Source organism: Parus major, chromosome 4A (genome assembly GCF_001522545.3).
Source record: "Parus major isolate Abel chromosome 4A, Parus_major1.1, whole genome shotgun sequence".
Classification (NCBI taxonomy): Eukaryota; Metazoa; Chordata; class Aves; order Passeriformes; family Paridae; genus Parus; species Parus major.
Window position 1 is genome coordinate 13,231,454 of NC_031772.1, and position 24,989 is coordinate 13,256,442.

General features: G+C 39.2%; 1 protein-coding gene across 1 annotated transcript in view; it reads right to left on the reverse strand.

Moving 5' to 3' along the window:
* The window catches only part of AFF2 (AF4/FMR2 family member 2), a 313,841-nt gene that overhangs the window by 23,775 nt on the left and 265,077 nt on the right, over nt 1–24,989 (reverse strand). Inside the window, exons 10-16 of the mRNA XM_015626354.3 lie at nt 19,123–19,285; nt 17,593–18,612; nt 15,394–15,515; nt 8,954–9,188; nt 6,863–7,002; nt 6,251–6,314; nt 2,833–2,969 (exon numbers count right to left, since the gene is read on the reverse strand). Coding sequence (XP_015481840.1) covers nt 2,833–2,969; nt 6,251–6,314; nt 6,863–7,002; nt 8,954–9,188; nt 15,394–15,515; nt 17,593–18,612; nt 19,123–19,285 — 1,881 coding nt within the window. The remainder of the gene's footprint in view (nt 1–2,832; nt 2,970–6,250; nt 6,315–6,862; nt 7,003–8,953; nt 9,189–15,393; nt 15,516–17,592; nt 18,613–19,122; nt 19,286–24,989) is intronic.

The window sequence follows — 24,989 nt, forward strand, 5'->3', positions numbered from 1 at the left end:
AAATACTTCTCATAAATGCTTCTTCAAAGATTTTAATATACTTTATACAGAAAATGGTTTTATATGCAGGAAAAGTCATGTTCACAGCTTTTTTTGTTCTTGGGTTCATTAATTTATGAATCTTGTATACACGGTCTTCTCTCTCTATTTAATTGCTACTGTCCAGCATTTGGATGATCAAGGATTGAGTATTCCTATCTCCCTCTATCTTTTTGGTTTTTTTCCTTTTAACTGAGCACACTCCATTCTGTGCATTAGTCTCTCGAAAATCAATTCATCGCATAAAATCATTGTTCTGAACCCTAATGCAATTTCACAGGTACTTGTGTTAGAATAAGTAATAGGGTTCAGCGTTGCATAAGAAAGTTTTAAGGTATCCAGGCAGTCTCGATGAGTTCTCATTTACAGGGAGGTAATGGAGCGCAGGCAGCTGTGCTGCTCTTCCCTGCCTTGCTCCCGCCACCCATCCCAAGCCCCAGACTGCAGCTGTACCACCCCACCTGGAGTACTTCCTCCATGTCCTGTTCCACCTGCTCTTGGGTATTACAGTTCTCCTCAGATTGGATGAATGTGACCAAACAGAAAGATCTATGTCTCTTTGGGATTTCAGCATTACCACTAACTTAAAACACATTTGATAGATCTCTGATAGTCCCAATCTCTTTGATGCTCAACTTGCTTTCACAAATAGGTGTGTGATTCAGACAATCAGGGCAGACACAGCTAAATGCAAAAGGGGAAAATTGTGTTTCTGATGAAGTGAGGAGTAAAAGTGAGAAAAATATCCCTCTGTTTGTTATTTCACAGAAAAACTATGTTAGTATTAGCAGCTACACTGAGAAAATGTGTGCACAGCCACATACTTTCTTTGTACATCCAGCACTCACTGTAGCCCACAAGAATTTTGTCTTTGTCCATGGAGTTTTACTGAGCCTGTACCAGCCTGCTGCTCATCTGGGCAATCATCTCTTGTCCCTATCTGACCACCAACAGCAATTAAATGGACAAATAAGTCTCACTGGCTGCTACAAGATGCTGCATGCAACAGCTGGTGAATTAAACTCTACTTTTGGTGGTAGGTGGTGGAATTAATCTCACCTGAATTAAGCTATCTATATATTGGAGATCTATTATAACATATTCTTGATTCTTCCACAGCCGAAAGCAGCTCCAGAAGCAGTTCAGGTACTGCTTCCATGCCAAGGTCTCCGTGTCTTATAGCCTGCAGCAGGACTGTGCCAGGAGCAGCAAGGCAGCAGGACTGTTGATGCTGAGGAGTGCCAGTCACTCCAGGACACAGCTGTGCCCTCACCTGACTCCCTGCAGGTCCTGGCCTTTTGTGATCCACTCCTGGAGCTGCCATTCTCTGATTTAAGTGGTTCAGAGATTGTGGGTGAACAAAGCTTTTAGGTCTGTGCACTCTGAATAGACAGACTGCTGGACTGAGGAGCAACGATTTCAACTGGGCTGTGTGGTTTTCTTAAAAAAAATAAAATAAATGCAGGCTCCCATGAAGAAGCACTCCCATCTTTAAAGAATATTTATTTAAATACAATTTAGTCTGCCATGCAGCTGAAGCTATGTAGTTCAGGACATGCTGTCAGACTGCAGGATGACTTGGGCACAGCAGAGCAAAGGCAGGTGGCTCCTTTTCTAAGTCCTCTGCTCTCCAGGGTTTAACATGGATCAAGTGTTGAATGAACATAGTATTTTTCTTCGGTGATTTCTTTAGATTTTCTCTTCCCTTTATGAAGAATGTAAAAACCATGTTTTTAAATATTTAACAGGCATATTATTTACCTGAGAGTAAGAGCTTATGATTTGATACATTTTATTATGCAAATACCCACTTATTCAAAATGTAAAACATTAATTATCTTGGCAGTCCCTAATAGCTAATCTGGCATGTTAAAAAAAACACCATTGACATATTAAAAACCAAATATTTAGGGCCTGATTTGCCTCTTTCACTTGTGCAAGCTGCCCGTAATTACACTGACATTAACTAGGATATTCCCAGCATACACTGGGGAAAGCAAAGGTGCATCACAGTGAAGAGAAGAGATCCTGTTGTTCTACTTACAGGTAAATTTAATCATACTTGATTTCACTTTGATAAATTGCTCAAGTAAAGCGAACTTAGTTCTTCAGGAGACTATTATTTCTATGGAGCCAGCACTACGAAACAGCTATAAGGAGCAGTGGCAGATTTTAGAATAATAGTTCAGATATTTTATTAGTATGTAAAGACTCTCTCATCCATATTCTAGCCTATGAGTCTACAAAGCTGTATTAAAATTAATTCAGCTGATTCCCATTCCTTTAACATTAAAAATATACTTTTTTCAAGACAATATATGCAGAAGCTTCCTCTCTGGCTGTGATCTTATATCCCAAGTTTCAGCTTTTCTCTTTTTTAACAGCCAAATTATAAACCTCTAAAACTAGGGTTTGTAATAGAAATCCTGATAGACTCCCTTTAATGCTTTGAATTATAAAACTACACCTTTTAAAAGACAAGTGTCATTGCCAAACAGTGAAATTACTATACTTTACTTCCACCCACTACATTTCAATTTTAATTTTATGAATATTGCAAATTATAACACTCACATTATAACCTCTGAAGGGGATAATTTATAAAGGCAGTGTCCATCAATTATAAATTTTCCATGACATTAATAAAATGGCAAGAACTAATTATGATGACTTCTGAGATGAAGATGCCTTGGACAAATCATTAATACGTTGAAATGGTATTTTTTTAAACATAGCAGGTTCTAATTATGACTGAAATGAGATGATGAAAATGATCACAGAAAGGACATTAACCTGATGAGTTCCACAGTCTCTGAGTACATGGTGTATGGAGATTTAGCTTCTAATGGATCTCGCTCCATAGCATTTCCACATTCGATGAAGGAGAGGGCAGCATCAGCATAATTCACTGCTTTACCAAACTTCTCCAGCTGAAATGGGAATGACACTGTCAAGAAAATCCTTCAGCCTTGATTTCTAGATAGGCAGATTATTCTACAAAGCAACACTAGCTTTAGGATGAAATAAAAGTGACACTGGTAGCTAAGAATGAATTCAGATAGTAATTAAGGCAGGGACTATGTTTTTTACCAAACCTTTTCAGGGCAGTAAGTGGCTGAATGCTCCACAGAGGAAAGTCAGTGTATGTTCACTGACATCAGGGATTTACACCGGCAAGAAAGGGCACTAAGCATGTTTATGCACATCCATACTGCTCCTTGACAAATGAAGTAAGTTTGAATGTCATTATGCAAGGGTTAAGTAACAACTCCATGCCATTTGGCTGATGTCATATTCTGTGTTAACTGTTGGTAAAAAAAAAATAAATCTCATCACTTATATGATGAGTAAAAGAGCAGGGATAAAAAAAGGAAGACAATATAGCACTGCTTAATATTTCATTTTACTAGGATTTTATTGCAAAAGGTTTTAGCCCTCATAATGGTTGTGATTAAACTGACTCAGACATACTGATTTCTTTTTTTATGTGTAATGAATATTATATGACATTTTTATAGTACACACTTTATAATAGTATTTAACATTTTTGGTTTTTGATAGCTGAATGTAAGGATTCTACTAATGTGGCATTTGATATAGGAGATCCAATACACTTTAAATAATTTAAAAATGTCCTTCTATGTCTCTATCAAGATATTTTTGATGCATCTGCATATGTTTCCACTCACAAAACAGAAGCCTATTCTAACAACATATTTAGCATAACATTTATTATTGGTCCAAGATAACAGTATACTTGTCTACGTGGCTTCTTCTAAGCCATAACTAGTTCTCTCTGCCCACCTTTAATTTCAAATATGGCTCCTGTGCATTGATTACGTACAAAGCCTTTGTATAATTGATAGGTATCAACTGAATGGTCAGAAAAAGGGAAATGTTTCTGACTGATCTCTCTCTATTCCAGTGGCTGCCTCTCAGCATATTCTTCAAATTCCCTTTTTCACTTTGAAAAAACTTCCATTAATTTTGGAAGATAAAAAGTGTTCCAAAGGTGACTTTTTGTGGTATGCAAAAAAGAATCTGGCTGCAAGCAGATTTAGTAGAGACACCGAATTTGAGCCAAGAATGGGATCTGATTCTCTGGAGTAGGTGGAATTCTTCCACCTCAGACATCATCTCAGACAGGAACACAGTGAGGTCTCAAAGATCTCTTCCATATGGTACAGCCAGTTGCCACTGCAGCAGCCCACCCATATTAGCTGATCCCTTACTGCAGCCCCAGACAAGCAGAGGTTTTTATGAGGTTGCTCCCATAAGACATGAAATGTCCTGCCCTTCACCAGAAATCTATTTTCTCTACAAGCTCAAGAACACTGCTGCCACAAATCTCATTAACATTTGCTGACACATTTTGAGGTCACATGCATTATCTTTCTAACCACTGCAACACATCTTTCAATACTGCCTGTGCTCTGTCAAGTCAGCAGCAAGTAACCAGCAGCAATTGTTTCCATAGGACAAGTAACAATAGGGGATAGCACGCCAAATGTGTTGCATGGAGATTATTTACGTGCAGCTGCATTGGGTGGGTAAAAAAAACCAAAAACAACCCTTCAGATCTAAATAGCAAAAGGAAAAAGCAGATACGTTATTCATGGATATTTATGTCTGCCAACAAGTTGATCACAGTGAATGGCCTCACATTGGGGCACTCACAAACTGTTTGTGACTGGCAGGGCCTGTGTGCAGGCAGCAGTGGGATGTGCTGTGCCTGCTCCTCTTAGTGCTGCTTGAGAAACACCCCTGATCCTCCAGGCACAGGCAAAGGTAATAGCACAGGAGAAGAGTCAACACCTTGTGAGTGCATCTGGCTGCAGAGGGAGGTGAATTGACAGAGCACGTTGAGATCGTCAAGAGCCTGAGCCTGAAATATTTGCTAGTGTGGAGCAGGTAGCCCTGTGCCAGCACCTTGTGTGCTTTGTTTAAAGGTCACCCAGCTGTGGCTGGACGTGCTCTATCGAGCTGGCTGGAAGCCATAAAGCCACCTCCTGTAAATGGGCATGCTGGGAGACATGACTGTCACCTTGCTGACAGTCGTAACAAGTGACAAAACCCTGAATCCACCTCACACAGAAAACACACTTGGAAACACTGTTCCCAAGCCAAAAGGGAGCCTGGAGAGCTGAAGCAGACAGCTTGAAATGTCAGCTCTCCTTCAGCTCATTCTCAGCAGAGGGAGAGACTTTTTTGTTTGCCTAGTTTGCTTTTTAAAAACATAGCATGTAATTGTTTTTTGGTTTTTTTTTATTTCTAAGCACAAAATCTCTAATGAGTAATCATAGAATATACATGCAAAACTCCCAGACATAGTGAAGCTGAGAGGTGAATAATCACCCAGCACTTTGAGGAGCAAAGTGGATTGCCACACTCCACTTTAGACATCTTAGTTAAATTAAGTAGAGGAGTCAAGTCTTCCTGGAAGAGCCACTGTTCTGCACCCTATGTAGCATACAGGAGCAAAGTCCCTTCCTACAAAGCAAATGTTTATTATGGACACTTCAGAACTGGCAATAGTTTGCATAGAACAAACTATGGTAGAATACAATCTGTCAGATTATGTAGTTTTATCAAAATACTTGGCAAAATTAGACTAATCTTATTGGAATTTCATCTAGGGTAAAGCAAGTAAAAAATAGCACTGAACTACCTCACTGCCAGATTTTTTGGGAATAAGTGTTTTGTGACTTTCTTTATCAGCCTAAAACCATGCAATAAAAAGGAATATAGTACATAAAATTGAATTGTTTCAGATTTTAAACAACTGAATTGGAAATATCAGTTTTACCACATGATTATGGGGCTTGGGGTGATTTGCCTGTCTTTCTGCTATGGAATATTTCAACACTTCTGTTTTAGGTTTAAAATGAACAGGAAAAACAAATTTCAAATACACATCAACTTTTATAAAACCATCTTCCATACTTCATAAACAGCATGATTGTTGCTCCTCCCTGGAAGAAACACCAGCTATTTGAAGTAGCTGGTTTTTTGGAACAAATACTTAAAACTTAGGAACGGTGTTCAGGGTTTAACTTGTGCACAGTGTGTATATGGAGCACAAACCGAAGCATAGTTTAATCAATAGCATGCTTCCTCTTGGTCTGAGAGACTTTAGATCTTGTGCAATAAATGCCCATTTTTAACACTGAGTTCCACAGTAAAAAGAGACAAAAAACCTGTGATAACCTACCAGTGCATCTGCTTTATGCTTCAGCTTCTTAGCCTCTTGCATGTAATAATCTGCATTGTGAAGCCTAGAGAGACAAAAACAATTAATTCAAGTCCCTGCTTTCATATGGCTGGACAAATGTTTAAAAAATTGCTGACCGCTTTGAAGAAGAATTTTGATATATATGCCCACTTATCTCTTTAAATCTTAGCTTGGTATTAATCTGAAGCTGCTGTATGCAGCGGTATGATAGGTGACCAGAATGTAAAATAAGTAGGTGTAGAAACTGGCTGCCCAAAGGACCTATTAATGTGTGCTGAACAGAGGAAAAGGAAAAATATTTTAAACTAATTAAGTATAAGAAGTTTCCATTAGAGGAACTAAAATAAAAAAAATGAAGAAGAATTACCATGAACCAACATTCATGATTCAAAAACATTTATCAATAGAATCTTCATTAATCAGTGACAACAACTCATTTGCCAAGATTAAAACTGTGTGTGCCTTTGTGCAGCATTATCCACGCAGGTGCCCAATACCAGCACTGTAATCAAAGATATTCTCTTTCACTGGGACCTCTGCTTGCACAAAAATCCCCAAGATCCCACAGAGCACAAAGTCAATAAAACTTACACATCATCAAATGTTATTTTGGGTCTTCTGGGCTCAGAATTCCCATTGGAAAGTGTTGGCATTGCAGACCAGATGTCTGACTCTAGATGGCTGGTGTCAAGAAGAGTGTTGGCTGTGGGTGTACTGTGAGATTCTTCCTCCTAGGAAACACGGGACTGTTATTCATAGTTCAAACAAACACCTTCCAACAGTGTAAGTGCTCACATCCACCTTCCCTGACAAAAACCCTTCCCAGCAAACCAAAGGGTAAGGCATAAAGCAGCTTGCCTACCTTCATGTCACCTTACCAAACCATACTTCCCTTCTTTGTACCATGAGCCTAGTAGATTAATTAGAGAGTATGACTCTACTTCTCACCTGAGCTCTCACATGGACTCATGTGAGAGCTTCTAACCCTTTGGGGTTAGAAGAAGATTTATTTTCATTCTTTCTGTGTTTAGAAACTCACATGGAGTAATTTTGCACTTTAAAGTGTAAGTTTTAGGTGGATACCATGATGTTACTGACTAGAGACACTGGTTACAGCAAGGGTGGGGAGATCTAATGGGACAGGGCTGGGTCTAAACTTCTTCCAAGGTGTTATCATACTAATGTAACGCTTTTTTCTATATTACTAGGAGCTAACTGTTAATGTGGCTGAAGAATCTGCTTGAATTTCAGCAGGGAACAATTTCCTCACTCTTGTTACAGAAAGAAGAATGGAAAGCAGTTGTGACTTTGCAATGATTAAAATCAGAAGCATAACAGATTTTAAATCAGGCAATTGTAAATTGCAAGCTTAGTCCCCAACCAGATAAGCTAAATTACAGATGGACCAATGAACTATGGAAAGAAGTCTAATATATTTTAGGGGGAAAACAGTTCATATATGAAGATAATAGATTAACCCAGGATAAATCTGACTAGAGATGCTGGGATTGAGAGGAAGAGGCCCTGCTGTTTACATAGCACTGTTTATTTGCTGACATATGCAGCTCATTTTGGCACTGATTTCAGTTGAAGGCGTATGTATTACTGGCACAGCTTGAAGTGACACAATGATATCAGAAAGCAACAGGGATGAATGAATAAGGTGAAGTGATTTGTCACCTACAATCCAATGCAACTTGTGAGTTTTACTATTACAGAGCGGGGTAACAACCTCTCTCAAAGTGGAGAACAGTGAAAAATGGGGCTATGCATGGCCTTTTCTGTGGCAGAATTTTCTTCTAATTTTGACAGTGGTACTGAGATACAGTTTGATACTATAAAGTAAGGATGGGATTGAAACTCTAGAGGAAGGACTATTTTGTAAAATGGGCCAAAACTCTGGAGTGTCTCTGTTTAACCTAAAAAGAGAATGACAAACTAATGTGAAATTTTATGTTGCTTTACTGAATTTGCGATCCAGTTTTGGCTTTATTTTTGTGTATTTTCAGATAAACCTCCCTACCTGAATCTGGTGAAAAGCAAGAAACAAAGAACTGTCTCTGTGAGAACCACTCATGGGGAGATAGCTCTAACAGTGTGACATTTTTCTGGGGGAAAAAAACTCTATTTAAAAATTGTCTAAAAGCTTACACATAATTAATGAAGATTAAGTGTAAATAAACCTTACTGTTTTGAGTCTGCAAACCTGAGAGAGGTTATTAACATGCTGAGTGTACTATGGACAACATTTTTTATATTGTTATTGTCTGTTTAGTTTGGGCTATAATATTCAGTATGACTACAGTGCTTAATTGTGGGTGAGAATTTGGGGCAGTTATTCTGGATTTCTGGAAGTTTTATTTTCAAAATGTGAGTGTTGCAGCTACAGAGTTAAGGGACTAATTTCAGCTACTTGATGGTTGCAAAGACTCCTCTCTGAGGCTCAGGGTCCAGATGCTTCAGGGAAGGACAGACAATGCCAAGTAGATGTCTAATGCTGACCTAAAAATGAAGCTTGCCAGAGCTGGCTTTGCCTGGCTCTGCAAAGATCCACTCCCCCTGAGTGGGGCTACAAAAGCATTTAGAAATACATATTGTGTGGAAAAAAAAATCCAACAGAATAAAGCTGAATTAATTTCACTTTATCTTGTTCACTGCCACCAACTGAGGCTGGTTACTTACACAGATTCCTTTGGGGTTAGAAGAAGATTTATTTTCATTCTTTCTGTGTTTAGAAACAGAGGAGGAAGAGCTGCTGGTCTGTGAGGTGTTTGTGACAGTGGGCTCCTGGCTGAAGGAGCCGTTGTCACTGCTGTGCCGCCGGTGCACAGGATCATCCAAGAGTGGGGACAAGGGAGGAGGAAACAGCTTCTCTTCTCTTTTCTTTGTCACCTTCTTCACTGAGCTACTGTTGCTTCTGGGAGATAGAGAAAAAACAGTTACATTTCAAGAATATTGGTTAATTCCCCACAGCACAAAGCTCTACATTTCCTTTACTGAGAACCCAGCTCTGCCCTCTGATCTGTCTTGCACTCCTGTGCCCTCTCTGATAAGACACAAGGGGACAGCAGCAAAACCAGTAGAGCTGTCTTTGCCTTTTCAGTGACTGCAGAAACCTGCTTTGGAGGACAACTTGCAGTGCATTAGTACAAATTGCACCCGATTTAAATGCTAATTTGAATCAGTCTTCATTTGAGAGTTCATAGAGGTTCTGACTCAGCAAAGTGCTGAAAAGTTTTATGCACAGGGTTAGTTCCTTTGACATCAAGTATGACTATTTATGTGTTTAACATTAAGCATCTTTTCAAGAGGTGGATTAGGGCACATATATGCAACTTTGCAAAAAATATTCAAACAGCACATGGCATCATATGAGCCAAAAATAGAATTTATAACAACTACAAAATTATAACCATAACAAGATAATACTTATTTAACCTCCAGAATGAAACAAATGTTCAACACTATATTAAAATGATACGTTGTAGCTGGCAAAAGCCCTTGAGCAAATATTGGTTGATTAATTGAATGTGATTCACAAAAAATGAATGTGGTTTTAACATGAAAGCTCAAGCAATGTAATACTCTATTGTCTGTTTTATGTACAGAAATAGTTAGCTGGCTAGCAATGGCAGCTGTGATGCACAATAAAACCAGAAAAAAATCCCAACCTGGTAGACCTTTCTCCACTCAAATTCATCAAAAAAGAGAAAAACCAAACCCAACACCTCACTGACTGCTTAACATGTTAATCTGCTCCAAGATTTTTAATTCAGTTACTGTCCCAGCTCAGTCAATGAAGATTACCTGAATTTTTAACTTTTGTTAGACATCTAATATTGCACTACATGATTGTTTACTTCTCATGATTATTGATTAAAATTTCAATAACAAATTAAGTCAACAAGAACTTATGTTTTGTTCCCACCTTTAGTCAGTGTCAGGAATTACCGATCTACTTTGCTTCAAAGTAACCTGGGAAAGAGGAGGAGGCGACACAGGTTCCCTTACTTCTCATTTACAGGCTCGCTCTCATTTCAGTCTGGCCTCTTCTGCAGTTTCACTGACAGTATCAATATCTACACCTTGGTTTCTGCCCTACCTGGGACCTTTGGTGATACAGAAATATTTTAGCCTTATCTGTGAAACCAAAGAGTGAAATCAAATGAACTCCTCATGTTTTATAGCTCCTCTACCCAAAACTACTCTAATTCAACCTGAGCAGAGTTAAAAATATCTTACTTGAAACCCTCTGATATTAAAGATCTTCAGACTGAAGAAATAAAACAAGCTCAAATTCATACTGCCTTACTAGGACGGATGCTGTCCTGCCTGGAAGACATGGGTCTGAAGAAGATCAAAGGCAAACAACCATGTTGGAATAGACTGGCAGTTCTTCGAGGAGAATGATTTTATGCACATGTGGTCCTGCAATATGTCCTCCAGAAAGTTCTCACTCAAAGCTCCATCTGTTTGCTTTCTCACCCCCAAAGGGCATATTGGAACTCAGACAAGTTACCATAGTTATAGCTCATGACAACTTTTTCCAGACAAAAGTTTTCCAAAGGAGGGTAAACACTGCTCCAACAAAGCATGCACATGTTATTGGATTGTACAGCTGCAAAGAAGACACAGTTAAACTGCAGAAACACCCAGGAGTAGAACCCAAACCCTCTGCTTCCCAAGCACATGCACAGGGAACCCTGAACTCATGGCAGGGAACACAGAGCAAAGTGGTTTTCCATGCCACTGTGCACGGAGGAGTTCGGAGCTCTTCGCTGTTTAAAACTTCGTAAGTTCAATTCATCTTTGGGCTCAAATATAAGATGGGGTAAACCAATGAACAGGTGCAGCTTCTCAACTCTGGCACATAAATCACTCTGTGGGTTGGAAAAATTAACCACAAAACAAAAAGTACTAGAGGATATTTTTTCTACATAACTTATGTTTAGCTCCGTCCTTCCAACAGTACAGTTTTAATTGTTGAGTTTTTTTTCTTTTCTTCCCCTTGCCCAATTAATCCTATAAATTTTTGCAGGAATTAAGATGATAATTATCTAGCAATGTTACCTCCCTCAGATTTACACTAAAGCATTTATGTTAACAATAACCTTCATGAAATAGGTTGTTACCAGCAGTTAACCAGATTGTCACTTTGCTTTCGGATGTTAATGGCCTAAGAAACTGGTCTTTGATTGTAGGAATTGATAATTTTGAATTATTTTATTGCAATAATTACTGAGACTCAATGGTTTAATTTGCTGACATAATTGTTAGTTAAAATATATTTAAAATCTAGGGAGAAACACAATAAAAGTGCATGGAAAAACTGCAAGTAGGGCTGATGGTCTTGTGGCCGCAAGGTTTAATCTTTTGTGTGTAAAAAAAGGCCAATTATCAAAGAAGGAGAAGGTTCCCCATCTGCTTGCCTTTTTTTTTTTTTTTCCCAGCAGGTTTCTTTTAGGGCAGAAAGCAAGCAAACAGGCATCAAGAGGTCATTGCATGAAGAAGGGAGAATTTGCAGCTACTCTCATGTTTCAAGCTGCCTTTCTTTGTCGTTTCTTTATCTACTCCTTGTGGTATGCAGTGGTATCTGGCCTGTTAGTGAGACAAAGCCACTGTCTATACCAGGCACTTGGCTTTCTTTTGCCTCTGCTCCCCTGGCCCATAACGAAATGCTGCACATTGATGGTGATCTGACTTTCTGAAGGGGGTTTACAGGGAAAAGTCACTCCCACACTAGCTGGACCATATGGCAGCACCTGAACGGAGCTTAAGTCATTGTCATAGATGTGAATGCTGCCTGTGCCATGAAGGAACCCAAAGGAATGCTGCTGTGACTTCCCAAGGGATCGACTAATATGTATTGCCAAGTACAGGTGCATCTTCAACTAAAAGTCAAATAAAAGAGAATGGTAAATTTCGAAAAACAGAAATGCAGAAATGTTTGCCTCAGACAGATTTCTAGCATGCCTGCTAGATGCTGGGCATGTTTCACTATTGTGAGTCCATTTTGATTCACAGTTTACATCAGCAAATAATTCCCTGTGTTACTACAAAAAAAACCAAATACTGGTGAGTAGTGCTCTGTCTGGACTGGGTCTGTCAATCAAATATTCACGTATCAATGGGATTCAGCAGCACATACAATTAATGTTTAAATTAAAATTTCTCTGTCAAGGAACTAAACATAAATCCCCTGCTGTAAAGCAGGCAGCTGATCTGACAAAAATTCAGCTTCACAGAAGTGTTTCAATGTATTCCTATAAAAACAATGAAACACCTATTCCTTCATTTGCTGTAAAGTATCAGAAATAAGGAAAATACAGAGGCAATAGTTTGAACAGCACATTTTAAGTGTCAGGTCAGATTTTGGAAAAGTCATCAGCCCCTGAGTATGTGAGGGAAGGAACAGAGAGGTAATTATGGCTTATGCAATGACTACATAATACAAACCTGCTCTCTGTGCAAATGTCTTTTAAGTTCAAAAGTGACCATTTGAAATTTCTAAACTCAAATTATATATGTAGTGACAGAAACTTGTGGAATTAGGCATATAATTGACCTTATTAGACACATGATCCTTTAAAGATTAATTGTGCATCTTTGCTTGCTTTACTGAGTCCATATATTTAGGGGAAGACTATAGAGAAATGTATCCAAAGTGCCAAACCACAGCAAGACATATGATGGGAGCTGTCAAAGCACAGGTGTAACCTGCATTTTCTGATTGCTCCTGACTCCTGAATGCCTCCAAATTTTGGCCCAGATTAAAGTATTTCTGTAAAAACACTCTTTTACCTTTAAAAGAACTTAATAATAATCTCAGGTCTGCCTTGGGGAACTTGGTTTATTGGCACAGGGATCAAGTTCTAATAGGAGATACCCAAGTTTCCTACTAAGTGACAACATCCACCATGGGACTTAACACCTGCTTAAGGGATGAAGATCATGATCACACATCATCACTATATCACACTGTCTCAAAGTCCTTATATAGAGAGTTCTAGTAGAAAACTTGGAACTTTGGAAATAAAAGACTGAGAGGAATGATGGGTTTGCCTTTACAGACAAGCTGTGGGTCTGCTGGTAGGATGCAGCTATCAGTGAGAGACAACAGAAACAATGGGATGGATTCCACTGAAAGATCAAAGAGACACTGAAAGAACACTATGAATTCCATAAAAGTTAAGAATTAAGAAGGGATTATGCACTGGGGAGGGGGAGAAGGTATCCCAGGTATCAGGTGCTCCAGGAAGCCTGTACCTTTCAAGTACCTCAGCCTATGGGGAAAGAGAGAAGGGACAAGTGGCCAGGAATTAGGATAAAAAGGAGGCTGTGCCCTCCAAAAATTTGAGAGACTCCAGGGGAATGCCCCATGGCCTCTCCCTTTATTCGAATAAAGAAGAAGGACTCCTCTGTCTCCCTTTTGGACATAAACCTCCGGTGTTTGTGGATTAATTTCCCTGACAAGACCAAATGGCAAAGCCTGTCTTTCAACCTTTTACTCCTGAAGTGCTATTTTCCCCCATGGCCTTGAACAGTGGACTTTCTTCTGCCTCCCCTTAAAAATTTAGTTAACCCTCTGGAGAACAGAATTACTCCTGAATGCTTAAAAATGAACATTTAAATTTCTAGGAAATTGTCTTCACACAGTTCATCCAGCTCCCTGATCTTTTGGGAAATACATTAATCTATATTCAGTTGCATGTCTCTGGGAGCTGAAAATTTGAACTGAAAACTTTAATCAAAAAAGTATTGCATTTTCTTCAAGCAAATTCAGAAAACACTAGTAACAACAAATGCAGTGTGATCCACGTCTCACTGAGGTAGGAAAGAAGTCAGAAAATTTTGTTCAAAACTTCAGGCAGATGAGAGAAAAAACTAGCATATGGAAGTAACTATTGATGGACACAACTGTGTTTTAAGAGAGAATGCCAAAGGGTTGAAAGCTCTGAGGAATCAAATTAACGACCTGGAAAACAAGCTCAAATTAAGAAACATCAGATTGGGGGTAGATTCTTAGGGCCTGATGGTGACAAGAATAGAAAGATTTTTTTTTAATAGATTGTGGAGGTGCTGGGGATGGACAGTCTTTGATTTCCTGTGCAATATATCTCTGCTCATTGTATTTCTAGCAACGACAGTCAGGCAATATCCATGTTTACCAAATGTGTAACATGTTACAGATCCCACTGTAACTTTCAACTTGTCTTCCTTTTCCAGATTCCAACTCTAATTTTCTCAGTGACTGAATGCAGTGCTAGTTCACAGACTGTAGTCACACCATCTTGATGCCAGAATAAATAAAATGATGCTCAACCTCCTTTAAGGATTTTAAAATTAGTGTACTATTTCATAACTTATTTTTGAACTTTATCTAAATTTAGCTATATTATCCTCAAATTGTTTTCAGAAGCACACTGTGATTTTGATTCTTCACTTATCCTAGAGCAAAACAGAAAGAAGGACCTCATCTCAAAATCATAAAAGCACAAAAATTGAAACAAAAGGGAATTGGATTCTTTGGATATTTATAGAATGTTAACCTTGTGGTCTTAAAATCAGAATCATTATTTATGTGGCACCTGTTTGCTCAAGCATTATAGCCATTTCTGAAAGGCACTGAAAGGCATAAACTATTGGATGGTGTGTCTGCTGAGATACAAAGCACACATCTGAGACACTTTGGATGGTTACCCCTGGCATTGCTGTATACACAGGTAAAACAAAGAGGCAATTTCAGTATTTTATTCAATAAAACTGGGAACTGTCTCTTATGAAAATGGTTTAAAAAAATTAATTCACAGCAATCAAATGAATCCCACTTTAAGCAGGATTCACTGTCCACAGAGGTTTAAGGTAACAAAGGCAAGAAAGAACATTGAAAGGAGGTTGAAGAGTACACCAGGATTGTCGCAGCATTCTGAAGTCCTGCAGGCCATCAGAAGGAGGAATGAATCTCATCAAAACCATGTGGATTTTCTTCCTCATGGATGGGAATACCAATGCTGTGTCACTTATGCCGATGGGCTTTAAGGCCCATCTGAGTCTACAGCAAAGATATTTACAAAACAGTACTGTGAAATCCCTCAAGAGTGTGATGTCAGAAATACACTTACTCTTTAGTGCTGGTTATTCTGTGGTTCGGTATTGGAGATATACAAGGTGGGAGCAGACAGGAAGCAGGAGGCTCCTCCAGGCGCTGCTTCTTGCTTTCAGCAAAGGTATCCAGGCTTTCCATCTGTTTTAACAAAAATGGCTGGGCATAAAAGATCCAGCATATATGTACAACTCCACTGGCCATTGACAGGACCTATGGAATCTCAGTGTATTTCCTTTATAGTAGCTACTACCTACTGGTCTAAGAGAAGTGAAAGTCACCTGAAATCAGGGCTAAATATGCTCTAAACACATGACATGAAGTTATATAACAAGTGACATAGCAGATAATTAGGAAGCAAAATGTCTCTCATGCTAAAGTTATCTGCTGTAGTCCACTGGAATTTAATTAATAATTTAGATGCAATGACTTGATAGCACCAAACCTTATTCAAGTAAATAGCTTTTACTCATTGACCTAATAGAAGTTGATGGGAAAGCTACTCTGAGTAAGTATTACTCACAGGACTAGGAGCAGAGGACTGAGCTGGGAGGGTCATTAACAGCAATAGCTCATTTGATATTGGAAGACTCCCTGATGCATGACTTTTGTGCCTGAACTGAAATGATACAAACAAAGCTGACTATTGTTCTGTCACTAGAACCTTTATATCAGTCTTCTAAGCACTAGTAGATGACTAAAATAAATCTTTTAATAGCATGATTTAGAAACACAAATTAGTCTCTCCCTATCCTGCTTTAACACTTGGTATACCCTTAAGTCATCCTAATTGGCTTGTTTCCCCTTGGGTAGCAGTGAGCAATCACACTGCAATGGAAGGGGCTCATGCAGAGTCCAGCTTATGTTAGCTGGAGGTCCAGAGCAAGATTCTCCATTTGTTACTTTCTGATTCAAAGTCTCAGTTAAGGAATTATAAGGTTCCAACTTTCATCTAATTCCCCCTTATTTTTTTTTGTTCTTCCCTGGGAGCCCTCGCTTTAGTTGCCAATACTACACGTGTGTTTTAAGAGATTCCTTCTCCATAATACAGACACTCCACTAAATTACCCAGCAAGAATTATTTTTGGTACAATAATATGGACCCTGGTGTACTTAGACATACATAAGTATGGACATCCCTCTCCTCTTTTTTTCTCCTTCCTTCTTGCATCTCTGTAGTGTGCAACTAGAATATAAATTGTATAAAAACCTGCTGAGTTTACTCGTGATTATTTTCACTTAATTCAACAGGGAAGGAGCCAGTGCAGTGACTCATTAAGGCAAATGATGCATAAAACATCATTTATGTCTGCCTGGCATAATTTGTCTTTGTCTTGGATTAATTCTCTTGTACCACTGGACTCCTCAAACTTAGAATTTCAAGAAGTCCACCAAAACAGACAACTGAAGTCATATTCACCATGTTTTATAAAATTTGGGGTATAAAAAATACACTGATGAATTTTCACAGGCAGACCAGAGTACAAGTATTTCAGCTGGAAAAACTGACTAAAAAAATTTATTTAGGATATAAAACCTCAGTTTCTTTTCTGAAAACACATTTAGTTTGAAGTGTAATGTCATGTCCCACAAGGAAGGATACCCTTGAGCATAAATAACATAAAACACATGATAAAACATAATGCCTTAAGTCAAAATATATTTGTTTTTTTCAGGTAGCTGTGCAGAGAAAGCAGCTAGTTAAGTAAATTATATTTCTATGAATCATATTGGTTCATACCACAAAACAATATAAAAACAGAATTCACCAGAAGCATAAGTAAACCCCATTCCACTGACTGATGAAGCCTGTTTAAACCAGTGGCGAAAACACCTTAATTCTGCAGACAATAAACCCCTCCCTTCCAAACAGAAATCACATTTTCTGAGTATGGCTGAAACTGTACTAATATGAACTCATCACTTTCTGCAGATTATAGAACACTGGAAACTAATAGGTGAGTCAGCAAATACAGTGAAAAAGCTTGTAAGAAAAATCTCAAAAAATACATTGTTTATTGATTTTGTCAGCTGGGGTTTGCTTTTCACTACTTTCTGATGTTAATTTGTAGTGCACTTGTAAATGTCTGTCCTTTGTAAAACCAATAAAGCCTCAGTGCTGTGATGCCTCCCCAATGAGAAATCACTGCCTCTGCTCCTGACCTCCAGGGTGTTCAGAAATGCAAGTGTTTTCCTTTAAACAATGAAAATTACTTACCTTGTGTTTCCTTTTGGATTTTGCGGAGGGTTTTTCAGCTGTTGGGGTAGGGGAGTCTCGAGATGGCCGCCTGTGTTTCACATTTGCCTCTCTCAGTTCACTTTTCACAGACGTGGTCTCAAAAGTTTCCTGTCCAGGTATCCTAGAGAGTAAACTAAGGTCTATTTTCACCCACAGAGATTTGAGTTCTTCATATTCTCTCAGTGGGGACAGAAGTTCATTTTGTACAATTGGGATAGGAGAAAAAAGCTGCTCCTCCAGATCATTGCTGGTCTGGTCAATGGATGTGTTACTGCCATTGCTGGTTAAGCTACTTACGCTGAGGATGTTACTGCCAGAATCCTTCACTTTGACACCACTGCCAGACCCAGTGCAGGCTGGCAGCACCTTCGCCTGCAAGTTCTCCTCCTGGTCTGTGTTTGAGTCAGAAGTAGATGAATCAGTTTCAATGAACTCCCGTGACTTCGGGACAATTTTGCTGGGGCCTCTGTACTTTTTCTTCTCTGAAGTGAGACCTGTGCTCGTTCGTGGTTCTTTCCTTGGAGCTGTCTTCCCAACTGCTGCTTTAGTTCGAACCTTTGGCTGCTCGGGGGGTTCCTGTGTGTCTTTTTCTTTGGGAGTGTTGCTGGTATTATTTGGTTTGGGCCAGTTATACTCTTCTACGCTGGAAGTCCTTTCTACCTTTTTGGGTTGCTTTTTCCCGGTAGTCCTTTGTGAAGTTGGCTCATTATGAGCTGGTGATTTCTGCTTGGAGCTTTTTGCCTCTGGAGTTTTCTGGGAAACTCGTGGTTTGGCTTTCTCTCGGATGGGACTGAGGATCGCCCGGTCTTTGGAATCAGTCAGGGGCAGGCTGCTGTTGAGCTTCCCTTTGTTTGGCCCTTCAGGCTGCTGGTTGCTCTGGGGCTGGGAGCTGCTCTCACTGTGAGGCTCATTTTGATTGTTGATGATGGTCTTATTGGGGGGGTTCACTTTATTTAGCCATTTATCCAGCTGCCATTTATTTGTTGAGGGGGGTTCAGGCTGCAGATTGAAGGATGAGAAGGAACAAATCTCAGACAAGCAGTGCTTTTCCCTTTAAAAGAGAACATTTTTTATGTACCCTATTATTTCAGTCAACTAATGGTGACTGCTAGTTTTATGGGAGTATTTATGGAGTATTTATGGTTAATTAGGCTTCCTTATCTGGTTTACAATGTGGCCCTGGAGAAATTTAATACAACTAAAAAGTTTAGCTAGTCCCTGAAGAGATAGTTTTGTCATGTTGCCTATCCTTAGTCCCAGCTGAATACTGTGTCAATAAAATCTTCTCTAGCTACTGGCAAAAATCTAAATATTTCTTTAAAGCAACTCAAATGTAGGCCAGAAAGGTTCTTCCAAAAGCTAGAATGAGTATGTGGGTCATACATGGGAAACAGCAAAGGGAAAAGAAGTCAACCGCATCAAACAGCACAGAACTCCGACATCCGCCTAACAGGGAGCAGGACAGCTTCCCTCCATGCTTTCCCCTCTGGGGAGAGCTGAGTGGCTTACCTCTGGCGTGGCACTGCGTGACTCCTCATTGCACTCGCTGTCACTGGAGCTGCTCTCACTATCAGAGTCGGACTCAGAGCTGCTCTCGGACTCGCTGGAGCTGCCAGAGCCGCCACTGGAATGGGCCAATCCAGAGGCATGTGCCACTGGCACTGGGAGACTGCTGCAGGGACAAAATCCTCTCTTAGTGTGCTCATGGCTTTTTGCAAGTGTTTCCCAGTGAGCCCCATTCCCACTGAATGTCCTCAGTGTCACTGCCCTCTCCTGCAGTGCAGACCCATCAAAGCTCCAGGAGCTGTGCCACTGTGGAGCCACCAGAGGAGCTGGTTGGGTTAATGACTCATAGGACACATTATGTTAGTAATATTACAATCATCAGCATCCTCTAGTAAGAAACACTGCAGTGACACAAACCTGAGCTTATTAGGCCAATGATTGCAAAAGCTAACAATCACACTTAAGTAATTCATTTATGGAATCATGGTTTCTTCATATTTTGCCAGCTCATTTATAAATTGTGATCAAAGGAAGGACATCAGGCAACTAATATTGGACAGTACACTTTAAAAATTAATTTTAGTGAATACTTTTACACTTCAGTGTACAAAAACTACGTATTTTGACAAGTCTTCAGGGACTGCCCGAGAATTTTTTATTTATAGCTTTTTTCCCTCTCATATTTATGATAATGAAGTGAGAAAATAGCATTCATGCTGAAAATAAGCTTCTCTGGGAAATCTATTTTTCTGTGTGTTCAATTGTCCTCCAATGTGTTTATCAGCAATGCACTGTGTGTTATTGTTTCTCCTCAGCATTTGCTTCTAATCTGAAAGGTCAGATGACCCCACCTTTTAGCACTATAGAATTCTGCCAGTCTGAGTCTTTATAAACTCATCTTTAATTTAAACTTTTTTGTTAGGGAGATAACCATAACGTTATATGTCTCTTTGGCTGATCTATACAGGGACTTTTTGATGACTGATTTTAAATTTGTGAAGCTGACAAAACAAAGTGTTTGAAAATTGACACCATTTGCTGTGCCCTTATGGATATTCAATACTTCACCTTAATATATCATACATTGTGTGTGTCCCATATTGAGTGATCCAGAGATGTCTACAAGGTATAATGCAACTTTGCCTCTGTTTCCATCTGCTTTTCTATTTTCCTCCAAGAAGGATTCAACTAAGCTAGGCATATGCTTTCCTTCCCTTTTCAAACCAAGATGCTCTGTGCATCAAGATGCTGTCTTAAAAAAACACAGTAACTAAGAAACTGGAAAAGCCAGGGAAAAAACAACAAAGGAAAACCCAGAACAAACTGATGTGTGACCCTGCTCTGGCAGAATCTTTATAAGCATTGCCATTGGCTTCTCTGACAATAATAGATGGACTTTAATTTTCTTCTTACACTAAGCTACTTTTTCTCCCTCCTTGTTGGTAAAACCTATCGCTTACCCCGCAGTTGGTAACAAAACTGTCTCTTTGAGCCTTGCAATGGCCCTGCAGTGCCCATTGTCAAAAACAGCTTGATGCTTTAGGGTGCATTAATGAAACAAAATTACTCACTTGGGTAATTGCTACAGATTACTAACTTTGTTGCTCATTAAGTCCATCCCCTTTTTATTTTTTAAATTCTTCTAGCGGCTCCTTACTCAACTGACTCAAGTAGAGCTACTTAGAAAAATTCAACTGGATGTAAAAGACAATTCAAAGAACAGATGATGAAAATATATAGGCATTTCTAAAAGTATTATGAAAAACTAACTATTGCTGAATTAAAATGGATCCTACATTTTTTATTTAATAAAACTGCTTTTACAAACCATTTTGTATTTCTTCCTTTATCCCTCCTTTTCAGTGAAGCTCAAGAAAGTGTAAGAAAACACATTTTTCATCCAATTTTTTTTTACATTAAAAAAGGCAACAGAAAAGTTAAGAAAAAGGAAATGTGTTTGTAGAGGTGTTTGCCTTTCTCATCAATATCTTGTAATTTTGGTCTTATATTTTCTACTTGGAAAATACTAACAGATAAAAACTGAGCTTTCATATTTTGTTGCAAATATTTCCAAGAAGAATAAAATAGAAAACACCACAAGGATTCCAAGACTGAGGAGGCAAACATGTCAATTCCATTCTATAATGCCAGAATAAAGCACCAGCCTTGAAAAAAGTGTTATTTATGGAATTATCAGAAAACTTAAGTTTTAATTTAAAAACAACTTTCACCCTAAATCTGATAGCTTCTCTGGAGTGGTTTGTGTCTGGGTGATCTCCACACAGAGAAGTGTGTGTGGGGCTGCACACACATCTGTGCACATCTCTCTAAGGACATGCTCTGCTCTCAGGACTGGCACGTCTGCTCTCATTAAGACAACTGATGTAAAGAATAACACCCCTTATATAAGATCAAGGAAGGGAAAGGCAGTGCCCCAGCCAGACACCTTTAAACACAACTTACCTCTCTTAGTGCTCTGGGATGAGCATTGTAGCTGGGATGAGCTCCCAAAACAACAGGAGTCATTCCAGAGCAGACTGCAACTGTCTGACAAAGAACTCAAGGGGCAAGAATAAAACCATGGAAATAGATAGCAGCTCCAAACTGATGTTATTTTCTTTCTGCACATCAGCCTCAGAAAAAGCTACCATGTGCCAAACATTACTGAGTAACAGCTCAGCAAGCATGCAGGAACCAGACAGGCTCAAAATAATGTTTTTCATACAAAACACAATGAGGTCATATTTGTCTTTCACCTGCGATAATAAAATTATGCCTTGGCTACACCGGGCAGTTTCATGCTGAAGGCATCACTGATGATCCTCTACCTAAAGTAGAAGCATTCATTTTCACAATGTACTTTGGGTTGAGTGCAACTGTGTATGCTTTGCAAAGCTATCAGTTAAAAACAAAAATGCCTTTCCTAGCATCTCACCATACTAAAAGATAGATCTTGTACATAGCTACAAGCACAATTAACTTCTTCGAATGCAGGTCAACAAAGAAGAAAAAGGTATCCATATGTTTCAGAAACAAAAAAAGCATAAAAAAAGAGTATTTTTGCTTCCAATAAAATAAGTTTAGTAGATGTTCTGGATTGCCTTTTGTGATTTTCTTCCTTAAATAAAATGCATGTCTTAGTTAAAAAACACTTGGTTTGCACTATTTCCAGAGATTTCTGCAGATTTAAAGTTCAATCATATTTTGAAAGATGTTGAGCTAGATTCTGCAAATCAAGCAGCTGTTATATAAATAAACTAGGCTTGCTCACATAGGTTTCAACTGCATGAACTGGGGGTTGCCTCTTGAGAAGACTTCCAAAGCAAGCTTTGTTATGTTGCTAAGATCCAGAGAAGGAATGACAGGTCAGACAAGGTTTAAAATGGATTTAAAGCATTTTATCATCAGACACAAGTCCTCAAAGTGACTAAAGGGAGCAGGAAGGACTGATATTTGAAACGATTGAATTTTTATTTCCCAGCAGGAGATGAGCACTCATATTGTTCCTCAGTGTTTGGGTGGACAATGTTTTTATTTCATGTAAACTGAAAAAAAATAAATTAATAAAAACAATTCTGCACAATGGAACACAGCATTGTTTGGGTAAGTAACACTTACAAGAAAGCCAGTCCATTATTATCACTTGAGATTGGAGGCTCCTACTGAGACCAGTGACCCGCTGTGCTGGATCTGTGTAAATACAGGATGAGGCACAGTCCTTGGGCCAAAGAGCTTGCAGTGCAAACACACAAAGCAAACAGCAGAGGTATTAAAGTCATCCTCATACTCAGTGTGGGCCTGTCACATTCTCTAAGTGCAAGGTCTCTCTGCAGTTAATAGAAACAGCAGTTTTGCCCTCCTTTTAAGTTTGTTCTCCTCATTTTCCAAGCCCTATGCTCAGCACTTGAGCTGAGTCCTGCAGGGCAGTCAGACGTGCTCTGCCCTGACCCAGAGCACCGACCAAGCTAGGAGCAAAGATGCCAAGTGACTCGGCAGGGAGACCCCCACGGTTCAGGCCAGATGGATCAGTGGCTGCTCACCCCTCTCCCATGTAACTCCTCTTGTGCCATGGAGGTGAGAGCCCTGGAGTGACACCCACACTGCAGGAGGAAGAGGAACCAGTCCTCTGTCCCTCGCAAAGGTCACCATGACAATGTTTCTAGCTGCCTCTGGACTGCTAAGCTGGGATCCCTTCTGACAGAGAAGACCTGCACATCTGGAAGCAAGATGGAAGGAAGCTCTTCTGCAGCACCTTCACCCATCTCCCTTGTGCTTTTGCAGTGCAAACGTTCCCTTAGCCCCTGATATTTGTGCACAGCATGGCCACGAAGTATGAGATGAGAAATGCCTTAGAGGGGACAAACACCAGTGCCACCATTACCCAGAGTATTTTTCAGCTCTTGCTGAGCTCAAATAACTACAGAGCTAAGACTTGCAGGTGTGTGGCTGCTGATGGCCCCTGGTGAGGAGCTGCATTGACCTCATCACATGCCAGCCATCCTTCATTGCAGTTGACTGGTACAGGTGATCTGCCCAAATCATCTTGAAGCTTGTCTGTTTTTTAATTCATGGCTTATTTTTTCAAAGCAAATTAAAGCAGACATGGCAGTATTATGTGTCTGGATCATTATGCTGCATAGAAAACCAAAGGCCTGATAGATATGTGGCTTATGCTCTTTTATTTTTGTTTGTTTTTGTTGTCATCTGAACCATTATATTGTTTTCAACATATAATTTACTGTTATAAATTATCTTCAAAATTAAACCTGATAGCTACAACAAAGATAATGTGAAATACTCCAGCTCTAACAAGAAAAATAATAAACTTCTAACCTTGTAAATACAGATGTAAAAAAAAAAAAAAAGGTATAATTCAGCAGTAAAATTCATCAAGGAACAAAACTTCCTAACAAATCCTTAGCTATCTCCATGAACCTTTTCCCAATGAGATATAGTCATGTTAATTGCTGTGAGGAGAATCTGGCAAATAGATGTGCTATACAACAATAGGTTTATTCATTCTATCCCTTCCTTTTTAGGGTAATGAAGAATTGGCCACTTGTTTCACTGCTGTACTCAGAAATCGAAATGTGAACATATAGAAAGCAGAATGTTCCTGGGAAGGGGGAAATTGTTGATGGGAACTGACCAGTAAGTCAACAGTACATCCATGTAGACAATGTATTTCCATTAGAAGTAGCACTCTACAAAGGTTGCTTTACTGCACAAGCTTATATTTAGGGAAAATTCAACCAATGAAGTCTGGAAAGGGCAAGGTCTGTGCTGGAAAACTGACTACAGACTTGACAGAGTAGTTGTTCTTCCTGTTGAGACACTGGATTGGGACTGAGATGAATTTTGCTTTTTGTCTGAGAAGAAAATATGTATGCACATCAGTTCCTGCTGAGTAAAATAGAGGCTATGTGGCCTATCCTTAATCTGGCTTGTCTACTTAAAATGCAAATTTCTGAGAACAAAGAGTCTGATTGCACAAGGCAATGGAAATTGGACACTCAGCTCTGAGCAAGATTTTTATGCACTCAAGCACTCTGCAGCATTTACCAGAGTAGACAAGAACTCTTGCTCTTACTTGGATACTCTTGTTGTCCCACTCCCTACATTTTATTTGAAGAGACAGAGGAACAAACCCTCCTGAGTTGTTCAGAAGCCAGCCCAACTTCCCCTTTGGATCTATTTCAACAGAAATACTGAAAACCTGATGGGCATTACTCGGAATTTCTGGACTCACTGAATTCTGCATAAAAAGGGCTGTTTCATTATTCTAGCAGATAATAGTGCAGCACCTAGCAGATTAATATTTAGTGTCAGAATTTAATACCATAACTGTTCAATAATGCAGTTTTATTTCT